General features: G+C 51.1%; 1 protein-coding gene across 6 annotated transcripts in view; it reads right to left on the reverse strand.

Moving 5' to 3' along the window:
* Window positions 1-23,995, reverse strand: part of bru3 (CUGBP Elav-like family member bruno 3) — a 295,708-nt gene that overhangs the window by 165,042 nt on the left and 106,671 nt on the right. For all 6 annotated transcript variants that reach the window (XM_089548732.1, XM_089548731.1, XM_089548730.1 and 3 more), the window contains exon 2: window positions 17,668-17,716. In XM_089548732.1, coding sequence (XP_089404858.1) covers window positions 17,668-17,716 — 49 coding nt within the window. The remainder of the gene's footprint in view (window positions 1-17,667; window positions 17,717-23,995) is intronic.

Genomic DNA, 23,995 nt, shown 5'->3' on the forward strand with positions numbered 1-23,995 from the left:
CATAGCAGTAAATGTATACTGCAGCTACAGGACGAGATCAGGAAATCTCACCCGAGGACGTCGAAAGCGCACAAGTGACTAGCACATAAGTAGCTGAGACAAAGTAGCGTTTTTTTTTTCAATCTGCTTCAAGAATACTGTCCCTTATAATGGAAAATATTTGACTGCCATGCCGGTTAAGATCTGACGAAAGCAATTGTGCGTGTCTTCTATGCTGTTATTGAACACAGTCACTTACAATTCACTCATTACTGACTGAAGATGAGGCACTTAAGTATTATGGGCTGCACGAGAGGAGGTGAACCACAACATTACCAAAATGACTGGAGGGAAAAATCATGGGAGGACACCAGCAAACATACTGTTAAGCCTGAATGACAGCTTGTGGCAAACTGGGGACGATACCTAGCGCCTGAGAGCTGCACGGCCTTATCAGCCTTAATAGTACCTCACACCACACCTGCCTAAATAAATTTTATTAACCATGATGCGCATCGTAATGAAGTCGTACCTTCTGATCCACAGTTACAAATGACACACTCTTTGAGCCGCGGACTCTCAGAATGTTCGTGAGAAGTGTACGCGACAACTAAGGTGTACGCAACATTTTGCGAGTCACCAAACATACGTCGCCAGTCATGATCTAAAAACATACGCCCGCATTGAAAGAACACTTTAGCATGGCGCTGCCCTTTAGCACAGCATTATTTCGGCACAGCACTTCTGTGTACACGTGGTCGCAAGAGGCCAGATGCGCCCGTATGCGGCCAGCACAAAGCCCGTCGGGGCTATCTACGCATGCGCTGTAGGCAGCTGGCGTTGTTCGTCACGGTATATACACATGACAGCAAATCAAGCTACCTATGCTAAAGTTTTCAATGCCTACCGCCAAAGCTAGCCTGCGGCGATGGCTGCACACATGCGTCATGCGTACGCTCTGTCAGTTCCAAGTGCGGTAACGACAGCGTTCGTGTGGTAGCGATAAGCTTAACATTTCCCTAACAGCGCATGCGTGACTCAAGCTATAGCCGGACGTAAGCAGCTGCGACAGCGGTGCGCTAGAAAGTTATACGGTTTATTGGGATTTAACGTCCCGAAGCAACTCAGGCTATGAGGGACGCCGTAGTGAAGGGCTCCGGAAATTTCGACCATCTGGGGTTCTTCAACGTGCGCTGATATCGCACAGTACACGGGCCTCTAGAATTTCGCCTTCATCGAAATTCAGCCGCCGCGGCCGGGATCGAACCCGCGTCTTTCGGGTCAGTAGCCGAGCGCCATAACCACTGAGCCACCGAGGCGGGGCTAGAAAGTTATAAAATCATTAATAACGCTCCCTTAAAGTCAGACATGTGATACCCTGCTGAGAAAAGCAACTACCTTTTTTTTTTTCAAATGAGTGCAGGGGATGCACCCAAGGTATAGTAGGTTTGAAATAAGGAAGTAATAAACTCATACACCCACATAAGCGCAGCTATACGGCTGCAAAAGAAAGCTATGGCTCGTGGCCTTCACGAATAAGTATGCTTTCCGGATCGCGATGGCCGACAGTTCTTCTTGTGTGAACTGCGCCTGTGATGAGACAATCACCCATATCTTGCGTGAGTGCCCTGCCTTTGTAGCCGAAAGACATAAGCTGCGATGTGCTCTGAACCGCCTGGACCCTCGCCCGTTCACAGAGGCCAAGATCCTCGGTCCGTGGCCACAACAGTCAACTGCCATCAGGGCTTACAAGGCACTCTTTCGCTTTTTGAGAGCGACTGCCTTGATTGACAGACTGTGATTATTTCCCGTTACTTCTCTCTTTCCTCTTTAATTCCCCTCATTCCCTTCCCCTGTGCAGGGTAGCCACCCGGAATCCTTTCTGGTTAACATCCCTGCCTTTCCCTCTCTCTCTCTCTCTCTCTCTCTCTCTCTCTCTATGCAGCTCTCACAGGAACTTCGTACTGAATTTTTGTGGGGCACAGACATTCTCTCGTGACTAGTGCAGAAAACAACTAGGAGAGAAACAGAAAACAACGGAGGATATACAAGGCCACTTTTCTCTCATGGCACAATACAGATTTAGCGCCGACGAACAGAACTTTGCAACGACGTCAGTTTCATACTCTGAAAAAACAGTTGCTACCGAAATATGTCACTGCAGTATTTGTTAAAGGCACACGCTTCTCACAGAGCTTTATGCTTTATTTCACCCGAAGGAGACGAAGCTGCAGCGCTGCTGCTAAGCCGACAGTCCGAGAATTTGAAGGTAAGTTTGGCAACGCACGTCTTTCTCCTGAAAGGCATGCAACAAGAAAATTTCCCTGCGGCGAAACGTTGCGTCACCGGCGCTTTCTTTGCCAGGGGAAAAAAAATAAAATGACGTAAAACAAAACAGGAGCTCCCGACTTGCACAGATGATGCCGAAACTGGGGCTAGTGGTTTCCACGCGGTCTTTAGAACGAAGTCGGTGCGCGCTCACAAAAATCCCGAGCTAAAAAAAAAAGAGACTTTCGTTTAGCTTTTCTTTTGGAAAGGATAAATTGCTGGAAAGGAGAAAGTAGAAGACAGCTTTCCCGAGAAGCCAAGCAAAAGGACAGAAAAAGAAATGTGCCGGAGCTCGCCCTTTGCGACAGTGGCGTATCCCGTTCTTTTATTTTTCTTCTTTCTTTTACCTTTTCCCGCGAACAACGCCAGCGCAGTGGCACGAAAAACGCCGGCTCTGAGACTTTGTGGTTGGTAGCCGCATACAGTAATGCACACTGAGCTTCAACTGCAGCATATTTCTAAAATATGCGTTTTTTTATTCTGTCTTCGTCCAGTTTGCAACACCGTACTGATATTACCGCGAAAGGGCGGCATGCATACTACGCTTTACGAAATGGAACTAAATATTAGCAGGGAGCCATATTCGCACACGGCATATTTCGTTCATGAATGGTGCGTGGAAAAAGAATTCTTAAAGACATCCGCCCTAAAGATGTGCGGCGTCACTTGAAAGGCACCCGGAAACAGATTTTCGCCGACACAAAAGAAACGTCTTGGAATTGGTATAGAGTGTCCTACAACGAATAATATCCCGAAAGAATTATTGCCAAGCGCCATACAACAGAGCAGAAATTAAAGATACCGTAATGAGGATTCTTAAGAACCTAGCACTAAAACCCACAATCTCAGACTTCCCTGATGTTTTTTTAGAAGCCTCTGACAAGTGGCAACCTGAATACCTGTTTTGTGGCCAACCTGCAAGCAGTGTTCATGGGAAACTGTGCGAAATACTCTGTCATCGCGAGTGGGTTTCGAGCCCACGTCGGCGCGCATAGATCAGCTTCGCCGTTCACTGTATTAGACCACTGCGTCATCGCTACAGCCGAACATTCCGTGTTGTTGTTGGCCTCTGATGTTTAACCGCCAGCCTCTCACGCTGTGCTTTGGATGTCATCGTATTCATCAACTTTCATCCATGCGCAATGTATGCAGAACACTCCAATACCGCACTGTCCTCCCGGCCTGGAACCGAAACCGAAGCGAAAATCGTAGAGCAAGCGCATCAAATTCGCATTTGGCTTAACCATGCTAAATCACCCGTATTTTTTTTTCTTTTTCACTCAGCTCAAATACGCATCTCCGTTTACCCTCTACCTGCGCTTCCGAGAGCGGGGTCCGCATTTCAGGGCCAAGTTGTCGTCGTTGCCCGTGGCAATCCCGCTCTGACCACTAAACGATGTAGTATATAGTAGCGTCAACATGCCATACCGCACTCACGGTCTTTATTGGCCCACTGAAGCATGTGCTATCGACGACAGTTTTAGCGCAACGAACCGTCACACGTAGAACAGTGTGGCGCCAACCAGTACAAGTGAGTCAGAGCCCATCACGGCTATCACCGTCACGACACCGGGGAATCATTTCCCGCATTTATTGATGGAAATGATCACCTCATCGGCAAGCTTTTTTTTTTTTGAAGGACGGAAACGATGAAACAGAAAAATGTAAATACTGGCGCAAAGCAACGAAACTTCACCCGACGCTACCTGTTTTACGGCAATGAATACCGCATACCGGGTCTTTCACGGAAACCCACTAGTAATCATCCCAATCAGGTATATTGAGATACATACACATCTTTTGAGGCATCCTAATACCAACTGTGGCGGACATTATAGCACAGGTGAATAGTATTGGTTACTGAGCTGATTAGCCAAAACTTTATTAGCAGCGAGCTGAAGCCCTCAAGTGCACTATGTTACGTTCTTCAATGTTACACGACACGCGGCGATAGAAACACGAATTAGTGTTGCTATAATTCAACACAGTTAACCAGAACGCAACATCAACGCTCTTAATTTGCGGCAACAGCACATACAAACAGCGAAAATAGAATTCATGACTGCAGCGAATTCGTCATCGTTTACGTAAGCGACATTTACGTAAGCGAGCGCTACAAGCCGATACATCCAACAAGATCAACGCACAAGCACTGCAGACGAAAAGTGCGACTGCCCCAGCACATCCTTATATTTCGATTTGCAGCAACATGCTCACGCAAGCAACATGCACATGAACTCAAAGTTCTGAATTTGGTCGGCTCAATATTTAAATGTGAATTCGACAGTACGTCCTGTACATGATATACAGCGGTATGATGTTACCCTTCCTTTCCTTTCATTTCCCTCTGTCTACTGTCTGTCGCATTCACGAGGGCGACCAGAGGAAGGAGAACGAACAAAATTTGAACAGAATCTTTGGATTAACCTGGAGTTTGAGCATCACAATGTTCCTGCATTAAGAACGCTTGTCCAATGCTTAAAACCCAGAGGAAGACAAAAGAAAGCAAGATAACGACATGTCTGGGAAATCCGGCACAGCCAGCGCTCGCTGATCTCAGCTCTCCTTTGACCGCCGCCGGGTGAGGCGCTGCTGGCGCTCATTTCACTTATCGCGAGCGCGCACCGCAATTAGCCCGGCGCGGGCGTGGTCCCGCTCTGGGCGTGACAGGAAGTTTTTTTGCGGCCAGCCTGCTCAACCACGGGCGCGTCGCGCCCACCGCGCTCGTAGCGCATCGCTGCTATTTTGCTCCGCTTCCTTCTTGCTTTCGCCACGTCGCCCCCACAGGCGTGACGCCCAGTTGGGCGCTGGACGCGTTCTTCGAAATCTCACACGCCCCGTTTTCAGCGTGCGGCGCCTGAGAGCTGACGCCGCAGCGAGTGAGTTGAAACTGTGAGGGGGGCGCGCGAAAGAGCCGATATGCGTTGTGTAATCTCGGTTGCGGCGGTTTACGCAACGCGGGGGAGTGCGATAATGGCTGCAACCAGCTACCCAGCAATGTCGATCACGGAGTCCGGAAGCGTTGCCTCAGTGGCCAGCTGCCCGCTCTGGACGCGAGACCCTTACTTCCTCGCGCCAGCTAGAAACTTCAGTAGATCGAAGTCGCGTCGGTGAAAGGTTTTGACATACTTCTGATGTTTTTAATGCTGCTGCTGCCACCCGTCCAAACAGTTGCCCTGGTGCCCAGACAAAGCTGGGACTTCCCAATACTGTCAAAGGCCGCAGTCGGCGGTAACCACGGGTGTTTTGACTGAAACGAGCCTTTATTTCCAACGACGACGATTCATAATGCTCTTTATCTTGACGCGCCCAGCAGCCACGAACCGCACCATGCGTCCGGTTTCGACACAGCCCAGAATCTGTCTCGAGAGCCGCGACGCGGGCTGCGTCGCAAACCCTCTGCATGCGCTACCCAGTCTTGCCTTCAGGTCTGAATGCACAATGCCTTGGCCGCTGTCAGTTCCGGTTCTCCGGATTGCCTGTTCTCTTGCTTAGTGGCCGCCTAGCAAGGACAGCCTCGTTACTGCAGGCGTAAGATTCCCCGAGTACCCTGTGGTAACGAAGCTCTCTACCGAGAGACGCAGCGTCAGACGGCAGACACTCGACACTGGCCGAAGAACGCGAAAGCCGCGAGCTGCGCTCGGCGTCAAAGAACAGGCCTGTGGAGATACGGAGGCCGCCTCTGCCACCGCCAATATTGCGTTCCCCATCGCTGGTGGTCGCTGTTCGTGACGGACGCTCGGGAGGCGTCGAACAATCGGGAGCGACTCGAGCAGCGGCAGACGCCGGGAACCGGATCGCGGAAATGACACGGCTTCTTTTTCCGCGGCACGTCCGCCGGCGTTCTCCGAAGCAGTGCCGTGTCTTGAAGAGTTGCGCGCAGCAGTGAGACAGCGCCTTCCCGCGGAGAGGTTCCGAAGCGCGCATACGTCCGAGGGCGGTGCCGCAATTGAAGTTTTCACTCTAAAAACGCCCATGTACAGATTACGGCACAGGACACGGTAATCGAGTGTTGGTAAAGGTCGAATTTTAGGTGTAGCTGCCGACACACATCGAAACTGGCATAACGTCACGATCAGTCATTATAATTAGCCGCTGATCAGACGTGGCAACTAATATATGTGCACAGGCCTTCCCACAGAGGAATGGTAGTGCCACCAAAGATGGAGAAAGGCCCCAATAACATGAGTCGGAGACAGCAGGAAATGCCTCGAGTATCTCTACATAGCGCCGTGCCCGAGCGCCCTGCGCGGAGCTGCACGCAACCCTCGCGGCCGAGCACCGAAGAGCTCAGTCCAGCGGCGAGGCACGAGCCAGTGGACAGCGAAGCGGGTCGGGAGACCAGCATCGTCATCGACGTTGGCCGGCAATGCGCCAAGCGGGCCGTGACGGGGATAACTCGGGGCCTGCCCGAGGAAAGAGCGAGCCTCGCCGAATAATCCGGGTTGCTTTTCTCTTTCAATATACGTGCTAATCACGCGGACCGGAGCACGGAGAGATGCTACTGCTCGCTCGGGGGAGACGGGATGAGGGCGCTGCTCCGTTAGCCCCCCCCCCCCCCCCTCCTCTCCCCTTCCGTCCGGATGTTCGCTCTCCATCCTCCCGCCCGGCGGGCGTGAGCTGTTCCCCCCCAGGCGTCGCACGCACGCACGCGGAGTATGAGCACCCATATGCGCGGAAACAGTTCCGCCGCCGCTCCCTCGCAGTAAGCCGATGGACACCTCGGCGGGGCTTCAGAAACTCGCCGCTCGAGTACACATGCACGTCCTGCAATATACGTTTTTGCCGCAGCCACTGCGTTTGCTTCTACGATTGTATGAAAAGGACGTGCGCCAGCATTTCTCTTCCTAAGACCTCAGTCGTGTCTTCCTTTCGCGCCCCACGGCGATGCCTGCTTTCCCTTCCTTCAACAAGCGGGGGATATGTGAAACGCTCAGCGTGCTCAACAAGGGACTCAGGACGACGACTCTGAATGGCGGCGCATAGGAGACGAACGCACGCTCCTAGCCCGATGAAGCCAGACAGCCTCGATTGTTTCAGTAAACTCGCCTATGTCACACACGACACCCGGACACTCGCATCTCTGCAGTGCCTCGCCCCGTGATTCGAGGCTACTGGATTAGTACTCTGGCGTTGGGCAACGTGTCCGTTCAGCGAAGTTTTAAGATTGCACTACCTTCAACCCGCTCACAGGAAGGGGTTTTCAAGAACACTTCCTGCAGTCTCTGTTCACTGCCTGTTGTACCAATGTTGGCGGTGCGGCCACGAACGGTTATTTTTCTTTCTTTTTCTAGTCCTCTCTAACGTATGTCGTTGTTTACTCAAATTTTCACTTATATTTTCACCTACGGGTGTAAAAATACACAACTGTCAAGGAGTGGACATGTTCATTCACATTTAGTGTGAATTTATGTTCACGATGTTCACATGTATGTTCATTCACATTTAGCGCACAACAGTGCTTAGCCCTGTTGTGCGCCAGCGGTGCAGGCTGGGGCTTATTATTTTTTAATCTTTTTAGGGAAGCTCCAAACAATCATACGTAATTATTTATTCAATCACTCATTGATTTATCTGCACACACTGCTGCCCAACAGGAGGTATTGGAAGAATGTAAATATGAAATACATATAAAGCGCGTGCATAAATACAGTACATTCTCTCATACATACATTGCATGCATACAAAGTAATCTAGAAAAATATCGCACAAAATGCACATGCGCAACCATCACCAACTTTCACAGCGGGCGGCATTATTTGTCATTATTTTATTAAAGATCGAACAAATGAATTTCTCTGGTCACCAAGATATTAGTGAACTCCCTTTTTTTTCCCCTCAGACGTACATCCTCCGCGGTTTGAGGACGTATACATGTCTCCAATTGCTTCTAATGTGCCCTTCTTCTCCCGATGTCTATACCGAGCGAGGAAACAGCTTGCGACACCCACAAATCCGCCCACACCACTTTTTTGTGGCTGCCTAAGACTGCATTCCAAGTTCTAAGCTGCTAAATCTGGATGGGTCCACCAAAATCGTAATTATCCTCATCCTGCTGCGTTCCTGATCATAACGATTCGTTAGTTAAAGAATATTCGTATTAATGTGCTAATGTCTGGGCTCGGCGAATAAATGAGCCTAATCCACTGAGCCTCAGTCCGGAGTTAAGCGAAAATAGAATAGCGACAAGGCGAGCTCCAAGACGTAAAAACCAGATAACGTGATCAGTTAGTGCGACGCCTTAACGCTTGAGTGGAAATCTTTAAGCAAAGAAGACACGTCTTTCAAGCGGTGCTTTTGTAAGCTCCGAACCTCGTTTAAATTGCAGATGCCGATTTGCGCCGCTACTCTCTTAACGCAAAATAAAATGACCGCGTGCAGCGCAAGTAATTCAAGCTCGCTTCTTCCCACGCGACCCTCCGGAAACCAAAAAAAAAAGGGAAAAATTTGATTGTGAGAAGGCCGTCAACGTTCTCAGCCTTCGCCGCAATCTCTCATTGCCGTTCGCAGAATGAATACCGCCCTAAAATCTTGCGCCTTTCATGTTTTCTGATTTCTTCGCCGCTCAAATTACCCGCTCTTTCAGCGGCACCGCGCTCGTTCTCGCACCCGCATCTAGAGGGCGCTCGGAGAGCGAGGGGGAAGCCGGGCCACGTGGATACAAGTCGAGCCGGGCTCGCACCATGGGCTCACAGCGCGCGGCACAAGCTCCTGTTCGGACGCGATAAGGAAACCCGGAGAACCAGCGAGCCGCTGCGGACAAAACGTGATCGGACCGGCGCTTGGCTGCTCCTGCGTCTTTCATCGCCCCCGAGCCGCGGGCGAGATGTGCAAGAGCAAAGAAAAAAAAAAGGGGGAGGGGGCGCAGTCTTCTGCCCGCATGCTTGCACCACCTTTTTGTTCCATCCCCCTCTCTTTCTGCCTGCTTCCTTCCTTTTTCGCCCCACGCGTCCAGTAGCGCCACCTTTCTCCGGGAAAAAAATCCGCGGGCCGCCTCCACCTATCTAACATCCACTGCCACGGCCGCCGACAGACTCCTTCTCACACCTCGAACATCCCGCTTATCCAGGAGGTCGTCGCTCCTGCGCAGCCTCTCAGGGGAGCGCTGGCAAAGATAATGCGTCGGACGGTTGATGTCTGCTTTTTGAAAAGAGGATTCGCAAAACAAGGATTAGAAAAGTTCAAGAACTATCGACGAACGTATTTATTGAGCTTCGACGGGGAGCTTCATAATCTTTAAAAAAAAATGTAATGGGGCTCGAAACAGGCAACGCCAAAGCTGCTGCGACAATAGCAAAGATTAAACGAGAAACACTCGGTGTTTGCTGCGAAACTGTAGCCATTCAGAACAAAGTGGGACACCTTGCATCACGGTACGCCGTTGCTATGTATTTCGCCGGTAGCAAATATACGACGATTTCTGCAATAACGATATCTTAGTGCAAGGTTCGTAAAATTGTTGCAGAGTTTCCCAATTGTCTTGAACCATAGCACCTTACATCTGGCAAGAGTTAGAATTCGACGAGCTAATAAGTAGCATGGCAACTGTGTTAAGTTCCAGACTTAGCTCATGCACCGATTCCTGACTCGCAAAAGAAAGCTGCGCACCGTCACACCGAATACATTCTTAAGACGCACCACAATTCAAACCTTGCGCATACAGAAGTTTTCAATTCTTTGATAGCGTAAGAGTGCGGCCACTAACTTGAGGGTGTAACTGAACAAACCAAAACTACGTGCTCAGTGCATTCCTCAATATCAGGTCACGCCTCCGGGCAGAGAGGAAATGCAAGTTTTTCGAGGCTTCTGTATCCATAAAACTTTTGTGGATGTGTTCGTTTGTCTCCGACACCTATCACCTTGCACTGTTTTCCTATAAACTTCTATCGTCATTGATTCCGAGCAAATAAATACCCTACATTGCACTACAGTGAACAGCCTTGTTAGAGAGGCCTCCATTGTTCTTTAAAGTGACATGTGGAGGTCGGTAAGAATCGGTCGCGGTAAACAGCTAGCAGGAAAATATTTTCCACAGGCATGCGTGCTTAAAGAAAGCCGCGATGTTCGAGCGCCACGAAGTCGAAACACACAGCGAAGAAAGGACCGGACCAAGGTCATGTTGCGTCTTCGTGGGCGCTCGAACATAATAGGTCCCTACCAACTTGCCCAAGTTTCCACCTTAAGAAGGAATTCCGAACACGAACTCACAACCTTGATTTTCAAGGAGCTGATCAATCCCACGCAGAGGGCCAGGCTAGTTACGAAGCTTATTTTACGTACAAGTGATACGTGATTGGTCCTCGCAGGAGCGATGGCAAATGGTGATAAGCGTCAAGAAAATCATCACCGCCGAGGCTGGAAATCACGATCTGCAAGTACAACATTCGCTGAAAATTTACAGACCAAGCAGTTTGTTTCTAAGCCGTGTAATGAAGCTGTTGTGACATCCGTAGAAGTCCTAACTTTCGGAGCGGCGAGGACGGGAGTTCGTCTTACCTCCAAGAGCTTCGGAAGCCAGGCGGTGCATTACAACCCACATAGCGTGGCCGAAAATGAAACCCCTTGGTTTCTTTACTGTTTGACAAAGTGTGTACAAGAAAGAAGATTCGCAAAACATCGCCTCAAGAGTCTGCAGACCGCGACGCCCACAGAAGCGCAACTTCACATCCGTGACATCCCGATGCTGCCTACGGGGTAGAAAATGACGCGACCGGCCCTCAGAGGATGGGTTTTTGCCTCCTATTGGAGAGTTTTAGCATTGCCGAGACGTATACTGCCGCTGACGGATACCGGATTGGCGGATGCCTGCTGGGCATACACAGTCGCAGGTGAGTGCCCCATGGCCGCCCATCTGCCCCTGAGCATGCGCAGCGGTGTTCTGGCGTTCCGTTAAAGCCTGCGGCACTACGTCTCCGCCATGTTAAAACTCTCCATTAACTGAAGACGCTAGCAGTGCCCCTGTGCGTTCTTCGCCATTTACAGAGCGATTTTCTTGCACCGAGGTCCCTTCTTCCTGGCGGGTGATTAGTGTTCCGTCCTTTTCACGGGGTTTGAGGGTCTGCCGAGACGCGCATCAAAGCGGCGACAGCGCGCAGGTGCGCGTCCGGCGACCCATCGGGCGCAGCGAAAACGGGCTCGGGGACGGGCGCGAAAGACAAAAGCGTTGGGGGGACCGAATAACGGGGACGAGCACGAGCGGCGTACCCTCGGGTAATTGCTTTCTCTGTTGAGGACGTCGCAAGGAGCGCAGCGCTTGATTAGCTGGGGCCCGTAATGAATACAAAGCACGCGCAAAGCCCAGCCGAGCAGCTAGCCGCGGCGTGTCCCGCGAGGCGGGATTAGTCTGGCGCAACTTTTAATCTCCGGTCGACTAAGACGGGGGGGCCACGGAGGCATAGGCTTATCCCCGCTACAGGCGCGCTTCTACACATCGCGCCCTGACAAACTGCCCGGCTCGGGGACGTTGCAGCTAGGGCCTGGCCAATCAGGATTCCGGACAGACGCGGCCGAGCCTCGCGCTGAGCCGCCGCTCCGCGCCTGACTGAGAACCCGAGCCCGTAATAGCGAATCGACCTAAATATCTCAGAGAACACGCCGGAGCCATAGCTCTAGTCAAGTGATAAAAATGTTGCTACCCGACGTAGCTGCGAGAAGCTTGAAGCCAGCAGTAATCTTCGTAGTCGATTTGTTATTTTTTTTTTAATCGCGCGCAACAGGAACAAGCCGACACTGAGGTTAGTACGAAAGTAGCAATACTAGGTACGCACTTCGAAGGAAGCGAAAAAAAGGCAAACTTTGACAGGGAAAGTAAAAAATTGCGGACCGACGGCGGCCCGCCGAAGATTTTCTGAGGCAAATTACCAAAACTTCCTGGCCACCACTCTCTGGGCCAGATCTCGTGGCGGTGAGGCGAGATGAAATAGTGCAATATTTAAACCTTCATTTCTTGGCCACATGCCGCCCAACTTCCGAGCGCTCACAGTGAAAGTAGGAATGTTGTTGCACCGAACGATAACGGCAGTGGTTCTTTTTCTACACAGAACTGGGACTTTCCCCTCCGTGTTAAAACGAAAAGGTAGTAGGATTTGGTTGATTTCTTCGCCAGGTATTGATAAACTCGTGGTTATACGTATTCAAGGTAAGTGCAGAGTCGCCACTTTGAAGGGCCGCTTAATATCAACTCTTGCCCGTTTTCCTAACAAACGCAGCTTAAAAACGTGATATGAGATTTCGAAATCAGCCTGAAACTTGCCACGGCTCGCAGTTCTACCAAACACTTGCAGCCAGCCGCAGGCTCCAAATCTCGGTGGCTAAGAACGGCTTCGCATTATAGTCTATCTCCATGCCTTACACAGCTGACCCCGACAATCGGGTTCGAGAAAGGGGAATGGGCGTTCATTGCACAGCTTTACTGAACTCTACTTGGCCCGTCTGCATTGATCATGAAGCCACAGATCTAGTATGTGGGTATCTAGACGCTGCGGATTTTGTCGCCAGGTTGACGCAAACTTCAAAGACTTGTTTTCACCAACCCGGCTACCAGGAGTCCCCAGTTTGTCTTTTATGGAGCCAAAGTTTGGTCTACTGGTCTAAATAATGCCGCCAACAACGAGCACTGAATACATGTCGCGCTTTAAAAAAAGAAAAAAAGGAAACTTGGAGAAGTGCGGAGGGGCAGCTACAAGAGATGCAACGCGACAGGCGGCAGCGGATCATGAGCGACCCCGAGCGTCGGAGCACGCAAGCGCCCAGTGACTGGATATTATAATGACATCGAACAAGCGTCGGCCCTAGGCTTCACCGAGCAAGCGCCGTACCAGTAACCACCAATTTTCGTCCACCGAGAGACCGTTTTTTTCGGCGTCTGCAGCAGTTGCATCTTAATGGAAGCGGCGCACGCGACGGTGGTACGATCGGAATGCCCCTCCGCACCAATGCAGGCGTAACAAGCGGTGCAGTGGCATTGCCGGAGGTGTCGACGAAATGCCGCGTTATTGTGCTGGAACAGAAGACAATGCAGGTCAACGTCACGCACCTCTCAGCGAAATCGCAACAATCGCTTGTTTAGTGAACTTTACAAAATTAACAAACCCTAAAAATTTTACAAAATCCACCAAAAAAAAAAAAGACGCGTCGTAACACGGTGGGAATACTAAATTAGTATGCAAGCGCTCATTACGGATCATTACCTGTTAGCGCCTGCTGTCTAACCTTAATTTGACATCAATCGGAACGTCATATGAGCCCATTATTTTTGGAGAAAAAGAGACGAAATGTATTTTATTTTAAATCTGAATTATTTTCACATATGCTTTAAGTTAGGTTTTCTCTTTATGCGTGCATACCCTGTACAGAAACTGCTCCTAAATCTCGATGACTGTGCATGTTTTATGCAAACGAAGCATCTGAAGAGCTGCCCTGAAGGCTACCAAGCAGAATAGAACGCGATAAATACAGTGTTCATAATAAAATACAAAAGTAGTAAAAACTCAAACGGAGTCAGGAAAACAAAAGGAAAAAAAGACAGTTTCAGTGCGACACGGCCTCATTCGGCGAGTTCGGAGGCGGTTCTTTAGGTGGCGCTGTAGTCACTAGTTTTGCGCTTACTGTGAATCATAAAGTGCCACCAGGTAGCGTACGTCCTGCGCCATACACTTGGCTAGGGCTTTGACTTGCACGCATAGGATCGGAAGGTGCCTGAGATGAAACCTACGTCACTAGATTGATACCAGCGTAAGGTGCGGAATGGAGTATGACGGGTACGCTGAATGGACGACGGCGCTACCTCCAACGACAGGCAGGGCTCTGAGATGTCGGTCTACGTGTTTCAGAGCAGCGAAGTTCGGCGAAAAGAGGGACAGAGAGCTGCATCTATTGGGCGTAAATAGGCCTCGAAATCTGATACAAGTCTCCTCAGTACAAGCCCGGAAATTGAAACTAATGACAGTTTCTTCAGATTTTTCATGCTGGAGAAACACAAGGAGAGTAAGTCGGAAAGTTTTACTCGGTACAACAAAATTTTACACCTAGGCTTACCGGCTTAGCGAATTAACCAGCGAAAGCTGCTAGAGCTTTGGTTTAGCCATATAGCCACGCGTTCTGCCGTTGGACCGCCCTCAGGCATCGCATTCTTCCGCCCTCGTCATTTACTCCTCCTTCCGCGGTAGCCACCCCCTGGGTTCTTCCTTGGGCAGGCGCCTTCCGGGTCGCATTCCTCCACTCTTTTCATGACCACCCAAGCCACTAGGCAACCTGTCGCCTCCCACCCTCTCCCTCCTATCTCTTAAAAATGAATATCCTTTACCCCTCTTCACTTTGCAACCTGGAATGGTTGGCAGGTGGTGAGACATTTAATTGAATGCATTTAATTACCTGAGTTTAATCAAATTATTTTAGTAATTAATTAACGATCTTACGGCTGACGCTGTAGACTCCACGGTAGAATGCGGGGTAATATTGCTAAAACCAAAGCAGTTTCGTTCTAAAACACATGACACCACGGCAAGAACAGTGCGCCCTGCGGGGAAGCATCGCCAAGAAAGGCGATGACGAATGAGCCGTGCCGCACGACACACTGTCGTCTTCACTGCCAGTGGCAGGAACACACGTACGCAGTGCACAGCACACACAGCTGCCGCCTCCGCCAAAAGTCGGCCAGCCCCGGTTGGAAGGAGCACGCTCTGCCCCAACGCAGAAAGGCGGGCGGGGCGGCGACCGGCGCTGCGGTCTGATATACGGCGCTCGTGCCGCCGTCTTCATACAAAGCAGCTCGGGAGGGGCGCCGCCTTGCCATGCGTACTGCGCTGTTTTGTCTTCGCCGCGAACGTGCACGGTTGAAGGGGGGGGGGGGGGGGGGGGGGCGGCGTTGTCCCGCGCCATCTCGGTTCGATATGGGTCCGGCCGGTCGCCCGCGCGGCATACCAAGGCGCCCACCACCGCAGTCCATCGAGGGCACAGCGCGCGCGATGCGTGGAAAACCGAATTTCGCCGTCGCCGCCGTCTTCGACGCTGCTCCGAGCCTCTCTTTATTCGGGCGGCGCGCGCACGCCGTCCGAGCAGCCGATATTCAATATGCACGGCAAGACTCTCGCAAGGTGCCCCCTCTCCCCGCATTCGCGTCCCCCCGACCTCTCACTGCTCCTTTTTTTGCTATTCAGAGTGTCTCTCCTTTATCGGGTGGACGTCGGGAAAGAAGTGGACGCGTGACTCTCGGCACTTGGGGAGCTCCTGGGACACCCAGCCCGAAGCGGACGAACGGGCGAGGTTCGTTTATGCCTATTCATGGCCGCACTCACGGCGCGGATTTCTTTCGCGCCAAAGGGTGGTCGCGCCTTCAAATACAGCCCGTGCATTGCGACACCAGACGGCCGGGGAGCGTAACAGTGCGAGTGCACCGCGATTATGCCCCGTCGCACACTTTCCCAGTTCGCAGTCCCCTTTTTCTGCCGACCGGAAACGTCGTTCAGCGTGCAAACGAAGTACTGCGCAAGCGGTCCCCGCCTACTGTCGGAACGGGTGGCACCTCTGACGAAGGAGCGAGCGCGCATGGAAGTCACGTATATTCGGCCAGGGAGACGGCGAGAACGTTCCAATAGGAGCTGATTGGAGAATCACTCCGCACTATGATCATCGCGAACCGCTTTTGCAACCAGTGACAGCGTGGACGGGGAGAGCGGCGAGTTCGGAGCTCAATAGCCTCCTCAGGGATTTAGAGGGGCCACCTTCCAGAAACGACTGCATGCACGACATCCATTTAAGGAGCTCTCACACACTGAATAAGACGAAGTAATGGGCAAAGCACCTGTACCTCGCCGCCGTTCTAAACGTTGGACGCGTTCGAGATGCACATACTTCAGATCAAAGTAGTTCAACAACTGCTCATCACACCAGACCAGAATAGTATCTTAAGCTACTTCATACGAGATTAAATCAGTAGTCCCAGCTGATGAAAATGTGCTCTGGACATTGTAATCAGCATACGATGTCCAGACAAGGTGCGGAGTAGGCCAGCAGATCGTGTCCTGGTTAAAGAAATAATAGCGAATAGTGTACTTTGCTGGAGATTCAGCGCAGACGTAAGAAAAGGAAGACTATGTTGAACTGAAACTGAATACGCTCCTGTGGACGAAAAACTGGACAGGGAAGCGTAACGTGCAAAAAACAAAGCTCAGCGGAACGTATGCATAGCAGTTTCTCAACCGGCCCCATGCGAGCTCCCTGTCGTTAGCCCTGCTGAAACGCATAAACAAATATTTATGTCCTTCTCCTTTGTAACGATGTGGGGACAGTAGCCACAATACCAGAAGGTATCAGTAGCCCACCTAGTAATTGGAGCAAAATCGTGGTTTGAGCTAGTTGGTACATCTTCAAAACTTCACCAGCGCTGCGACCCAGTAATTGCTGCGTTTTGCCCTTGACAAGGATACATACAAAAGGGCGAACCCTCCATGCACACGCACACAAAAACACACGCCTAGTTTACTTGCTTCTTGTTTACTTCTACCAAAGCCTCCAGCGCTTCTTCTACTATCGGCAAATTAATAAGGCCTCGTCTTTGAAACAGCAAGGGCACGAATATCATTCCTTATTATATTATGACCGGTATGGAATAACGCATGGTTAGATTACTGCTACACGTTCGCGTCGGCTGGATGGGGCACAACAGCGATGAGATCTCTTCCGCGCTCTGCCGTGAATGAGGCTCTCGCTATGACGGCACGCCGGAGACGCAACTTCTTTTCCGACTTGTAAATGACAGCTGAACGCTAGAAGCGCTTGTCTCCCTATCGTCCCTACTGCATATTCTCCACACTTTCACGCTGCTCGGCGAGGAACTCGCGAGGCGAGAACTAATTTCCGCTTTCGCCTGGCTCCGGCAATGGTTCGGCAAGTCATATCCGGGCACGCTGCTGCGACGAACCCTCTCATTACGAACTACGCCCCACTGTGCGACCCAAAGCTCCATGTCGAGCGCCAACTATTTCGCGTTTCCATTTCTTCATTCGCACTGCCAAGATACTTCGCGTCATCGAAATCAACGCGATTTCTGTACGCGCAATGATGACTAGGTGCCGGGACCAGGAAGTAAATGCGATTAACATTCACTACGGCGCAGTCTCGAGGCTCCAAAAAAGAAGAGCTTTCTTTCGTATCGGACAAATAAAATTGTCTGAAATCAGAGAGATAAATCCCGAAACGATCAGAACAGGGCGGTCGCTTTCTCAGCCAGCACCGATAAAAAGCGTGGCCAAAATATGTGATAGCGCAGATGACCAAACGTAGAACCTGAAAAAGGACGCCTGGCAATCCGGCTAACACCGCTGTGGAGCGAACATGATGAGAAATCCAGCATGCACTTACCTCCCCTGTTTTCACTATCGGCCGGCTTCACTTGAATTGGACGGTTCATCTGAAACAGCAGAAAGGGAGGAGAAAAAAACTACGTCAGAAAACTGGTTGCTTACTTCACTGAACAACAGCATGTAGGTGCACACTGTTGAGAGATTTCACCGTCTCAGGCATGCAGAATATATTTAAAAGATACTTCAGGGGATCCGTGGTGTGAAACTGGCCCCAGTAGTACACGCTGTATCACTAGAACCACACTCTGTAATGACACCTAGAGGTGACGCCAACTGGACCGATGCTGATTTCACAGAATCCTTTGCTCTTAAAAGCTGTTCGTGGCTGGCCTGCTCCTTAGATAACATTCTGCATGCACAGCAGGAAGTGCTGTTATGTGGTAGCAGTTCTGTGAACCGGCCCATAAAAAAACCAACACCACCTTCGTCGATCTGGTTTACTCAGTAGAATGTTCTTGCGGGCTAGTTGGCTTATTTCATTAAAAGGTAAAACTGGGGGAATTAGACAACGAGAAGAGACATAGGAACGAAAGCGACACCACGGCCGCAGACTCGGACTTGTGGGGGCATCATCTTGCGTTTTAAGCAGTACGCCAGAACACGGGACTGGCATGTGGTCACAGTGATCCCTGGCCTTTGTTTTGTGTATGCAAGCGAAGCAACATGCCGCAATTTCCCGTGCGAACCTCATCGCTGTGGCTACCTGCCGATGTCGCGTTCTCGCGCACTGCTTAAAACGCACGTTGGTGCCCCCACAAGTCCGGGTATGCGCCCGTGTGTCGCTTTTGTTCCTATGTCTCTTGTCCTTGAGTTATTCTCGTTCTTTTACCTTTTATTGGTTTACTCAGGCTGTGCATGATGGTCATAATTTTTTTTACACCGCTTCAGCCACCAGGACGAAGACATTGTCCTGCCCACTGCGTTTATGGCCCTCTCCTGACAACAGAGCGAGTTTCGACAATCAAGCAGTTTCAGCTGCCGTATGGCTCAGGCACATATCAGTTAGCGCCCTCCATAGCGCCGCCTAAAGATGAGTGTACAAGTTAACGACAGCGAACGCTCACAACCGAAACGAACACAAGCAAACACGAGAATAACATGAAAGGACTGCGCATTCTCGACAGTCCTAATCAAAACGACCCTTTAACGCACGAAACTACGCTAGCGTATACGCTGTTTTAGATTCTGCAGTCTATCAGAACACTGTTGATGGGCATACGATATGCGAAACCAGAAATTAAGGATATCTCGGCGAGCCCGCGAAACGTAATTCGTTTTTCCAGGCTAGAACGCAGTCGAAGAGTCTCAATGGACACAAAAAATTCAGACGACAAATTCGATTTATGCAGGAAAATATGCGTTAACATTAGTGCTCCCAGTAGCCTTATTTGCAGCCGCAGTTGCTGAAGGGTTTAGACTATGCGAGCCGGTGGCGTGATCCATTTCATCAATGCACATGTGACGCGCTGTACGCCCTCACCACTCTCCCCACCCCTGAACTCGGATTGGTGACCGCGATGTCCCTCACCTGCCGTCCTCTCTAATCCTCTCTGCCTCTAACCTCTCACACTAGCTCTCTCCCTCCCCCGTTTCCCCTGAAAGTGGAGAGGGGATCTTCCGCTCTTGTCTTCGCCTCCTGCCATACAAGGCTTCACATGCCAGCGCCGGACACATCTTGCGATAATGGGCGCTTTAATGCCAACGCGCTGAAAAAAAAAAGTGTAGCAAAATAATCCGCTTTCTATCAAGCATTGCACATCGTTAAGGAGACATTTGGCATAATAATGAATGGAGTGAGTAAACTTTCTTCCTAATTTTACACATACTCGAAAGTTGATTTGAAAGTTGTCGCCAAAGAGGCACCCCGCAAGAACCGAACGTCCACTAAATTATGTACACTCATACGTCTGTCCACCTGTACGCAGCCGCAAATATCTTCTTTTCAGCAACCACGCAGCACGGGTCTCCTCTGAGGTGACCCTATTTACCATCTGTATTTACGGGCTACCCCTGCATTCGCGCACCTTGCACACAAGAAACTGTAGGGATATCCATTAATTTGCAAGAATGCCCCGTTTGTCGTCGTGTCCTTCCCAACAATATTCACTTTGTTTCTGCGATGTTTTACATATCTCGTGCACAGCGTAGGCGACCACCGCTTGTGGAGGCGTCCCCAATTTCCTGCAATCTGGAAGGCCAGGCCCGCATCCTGTCGCAGGGCGAAATTTCCTCTCTGTTTTCTCATCCATCACGTCACGCACAATTCCTACGCCCTCTGATGCGTACGCATACGAACAAAAGAGCACGCAGGAAGGAAATTGCCCTGTGGCATGAAATATCAGCGTCCCGCCGCATGTCGACAACAGGAGATGGTTTGCCTGAACAGATTTAGAACACGGCGATGCAGGGTAAACTGCAGTCCGTCGAGCGTCGTCATAGCGCGATCGCAGGCCGCCAGACTTTTTGGGACCCTCAAGAAAGCCGCGTGTAGGCACGCTGAACCCGCAAGCAGACGAAAAAAGCCCAGCAGTCGAGCAGCGGAGCGCGAGATGCTGCCATCAGCGGAGGAAACGGCGGGACCTGTGCCTCATGGAGGGCCCCGCGCACGGGCAGAGCGCTGCAGGCACTTCGTCGTCTGCTCGAAGAAGCCACCCTTTCGTCTGCTTAGTGTTCATCTTTTTGTTGTCTGCCAACACCGCTCTCGATTGGTCCACTTGCGGTCCACTCCTTTTTTTCTTGGCCCTAATATGGCGAATAACTCGCCGGCTGCGTCTTCGGGGCTCTCAGCCGCCGGAAATAGAGCGTCGCTTCCGTTTCCGGAGTGTTGCGTCCCAGAGATAGCGGCAGCGCGCCACTGGCTCTTTCGGCTTTCTTGGTATTGTTTTGCTTCTTGCAGGCTTCTTTCTTACAGCGAGCCTTTTGGTAGGTATCCCTTTCCAACTTCACTTGTGCGCGATGCGCCGTACTGCGGATTTCTACTCTCGTTCAAGCTGGCAGGCAGGCTTCGTCGACGCCGAAGCGCACGCCGACAGACTTGCACGATAATTTAATGCACGTTGCAGGCGCGACGGTCGCGCTTATTGAGTATTCAAGCGATAAGAACAATAAAGGCGAAACCGCCTGTCAGTGGGCGCGCGCTGAAATTTTAGTTGTGCGCGAAATGGCGGGTCGATATTTATTCCTCTTCCAAAAACTTCGCTCAAGACCTGCAAAAAAAAAAAAAAATCGTTCGCTCAAAGCAAAGTTTCGTGCGCTCAGCTTTACAGCTATCCTTCTTCACTCCCGTTTCGCCACCGGCGCAGCCTTCTGCGATCGAACAGTTTCTAGACAGCGGTGAATCTCGGACAAGCGAAAATGGCGCATAAGAAACACGGTTTCCACCTCTCGCTCCGCATCTTTTGCATTAAATGCAACCTACCCTCTGTTCCCATTCGCTCCATGTGCTTTCCAGTCCACAGCTTAATCTAAAATAGCGGCGAAAACTAAGACTTGACTTTCTTTCGCGATACTTACTTGCTGAAATTTCCTACATTTTGATTCCAACTCCGTCTAAGCATAAGACACCAGCATCGCGTATCGGTTAGCAGCGCGCATATAAAGTGGCGAGCGCCGCAGCACGGTTTGTGCATGCCATGAACTTTGGTTGCTCAGATGTATGAATTGATCCCAACATCACCTTGGAGATAAACGGGAGTTTCATTTTTTACTTGCTCGTTATACAGCTGCTGCCTGCTATGGCTTCACAGTGCCAGGAATCGAACGACTCCTGCGCTCACTTTGCAATTATTCATTATTAATATAAAGGTCTAGCGCTTAGAACGAGGACGAAGAAACAGGAAAAAAGACAGGACAGGTTCTAAGCGCTAGTCTTCTTAATTAATAATAAACCACAAACTAGTTCAGCTTTCTGCCTTGACATCTTTGTGGAAAACTGCAACGTATCCGTATAGTGCAACGTTCCACACTAAGGTTCGCATAATTCCGCTTGTTTTCCGTATAGCTCATATGGAAATCATACGCGGAACATACGCGGTCTGTACAGACGTACAACTCACGTGGAAACGTTGAAGTTCAGACGGACTCCGTATGAAGCTATCTCCATAATATGGAAATCATCGAGAATGTACGCGGTTAGGATGCGGGAACCGCACGGAAGACACGAGGAAAGCACAAGGGCTTCCATGCATTTTGCGCATCATATCTTACTCTTTATTTGAGCACTTGCCATGTAGCATAAGTTGGGGCTTGCGACATACAGGAGGCAGTCATGTATGCTATTCTCCTGCAGGAACCTGTGAACGCTCCGACTCTAGTGTTGCCCGTTGTTCTGCTCCCACGTTGCCGCAAGTCGAATAACTTGTGCATACCATACGGACTCCGTATTCCGACAATTCCATATGTACCACTCAGGTGCAAAATTAAAGTAAGTTTAGAGGCTGTGTGTTGCTTGCAGCGCGCACGCAGCTCAGCTCGTGACGAATGTTACGCTCCGCACGGGCGGTCGCCTCGTGATAGGACGAAGACACGACTAATACATGGCTTGGCATGCCTCACTGGTCACTAAATATACGGAAATATCCAGGACAGCGACTCAGCTGCCCATATGTGTTCATTACAGGCATGACAAGTATTTGCAAAATGAAAAGCAATTCTTGATACAATTTGAAAGCAGGGACCCTCCACGCCTACCACTTCTCAGGTACCGATATGCTCACAAAAACAAGCACGTCTCCAAACAAAAGAGTGCGAGTCGAATGCTTTAGGCGCCTTCACCAAAAGGAGAACAATAAGGTAGAATAAGAAAAAAATAAGCTTAAAATGTAGCATTTAAGACGGGAGAACAGAAGTGACAGCTGAGAATGTCTGACGCGGGCCAAAAGTTTCTCCTTGATCTTCAGAGAAGCTGATAGTGAGACAAATAGAAACAGCTTAATCCTAAACGAAAAAGCCCTAAACCAAACTCAGCCCCGAAAGCGCCCGCATATCTCCCAGAGACGTTTGCGAGCCGAGAGCGATTACTCGAGGCACAACGCTTTCCGGGGTCTCGCCGAGACAGTTGCAACTTCGCGATATCCAGATACGCCTCCCAACACAGGTGTAGGCGAGAAACGCTACTAGGAAAGGCGCGCTCCGGTTACTGCCGCCCCGGCACCGCAACCTCGGCAGCCAAGCGGCACGGAGAGAGACGCCAACAAACTTTCTCACTCCAAGTTGCTGTGTGCCAGAGTAAAGGTCGCGAACGCGGGCTCCGCGACACTGCGTCTAGGTCGAGGAATCTTGGTCGCGCACTTTTCATTTTTTTTTCTTCTTTGCCTCCGCCCAAATCCTTGCGACGGCGGCGCGCCGGAGGCAGCGGTGCGCGCAGTCCGTCCACAGAGGGCGCGCAGTTCACGGTCCGCTACGCGCACTGCTAATACCCCTGCGCCGAGCCCGCGCGCAACGGAGGCTGAGGAAGGGCGGCGGCCAGTTCCTCGCACGACGTCCGGCTGCTATCCTTGGGGGGCCCGCTCCTTCGGACTCGACTTTGCAATTAAACTCGGCCGAGCGCTGGGGGCAAACTCCAGGGCCGCTGGCGGTGCACCCGGCGTGAAGAAGCAGGCCGCTTTAATTCGGCGCCACGTGCGCTCTCTGGCGTGCTGCTCCTTGCGCGCCCTTTATTTTCGTCCGCTTTTTTTTTTTTTCTGTCTGCTTCGGACGCCGCGCGTTATACTCGGGCAGAGCGAGATAGAGACGGCGCGCGGATGTGCAATTAGAAGGAACCGATGCGAGAGCGCGCGAAGGGCAGTGGTCTTCAGGGGACGCAAACACGAGTTTAAGCCCTTTAATCGGTCGGACTGGGCTTGCCCTGGAGGCGCGCAGAAGGCCAGAGTTAGCTTGGCGGCCGCCACTGTCCGGCTGCGACCATCTCGCCTCGGCGCCAGTACTGATAAGCGGAGCCATCCGACCGGGAAAGCAAGTTTGCGCACAACGACCGTTTATGAGTGTTGACGTGACGCGCCGGCATCGAGCAGGCGCGGCGAGGCGCCAAGTTCGCGAGCTTTGATTGGATAATGCGCCGGCCAATGGAAGCCTCGCCTAGGGCCATCGGAGACGACAAACTCGGTCGCAGCCATCGTAGCAGCGCTGTCTGCGGCTGTCGTGTCCGGTTAGCCGGCGACAGCATAGCGTGCGGCTTAAGTGGGCGAACCGGGAAGCCGACGCGAGCGCGCGCAGTTTCAATCACGCCGGCTGGCCGGTCCGCGAAGGAATTAAGGTGACGCCGAAAAACAAGACGGAGCGGCCGGAGGCGCTAATGGAATACGCCGGCGGCAACGCACGCATCTTCC

The sequence above is a fragment of the Amblyomma mixtum genome, chromosome 6 (assembly GCF_055824585.1).
Source record: "Amblyomma mixtum isolate Tamu chromosome 6, ASM5582458v1, whole genome shotgun sequence".
Classification (NCBI taxonomy): Eukaryota; Metazoa; Arthropoda; class Arachnida; order Ixodida; family Ixodidae; genus Amblyomma; species Amblyomma mixtum.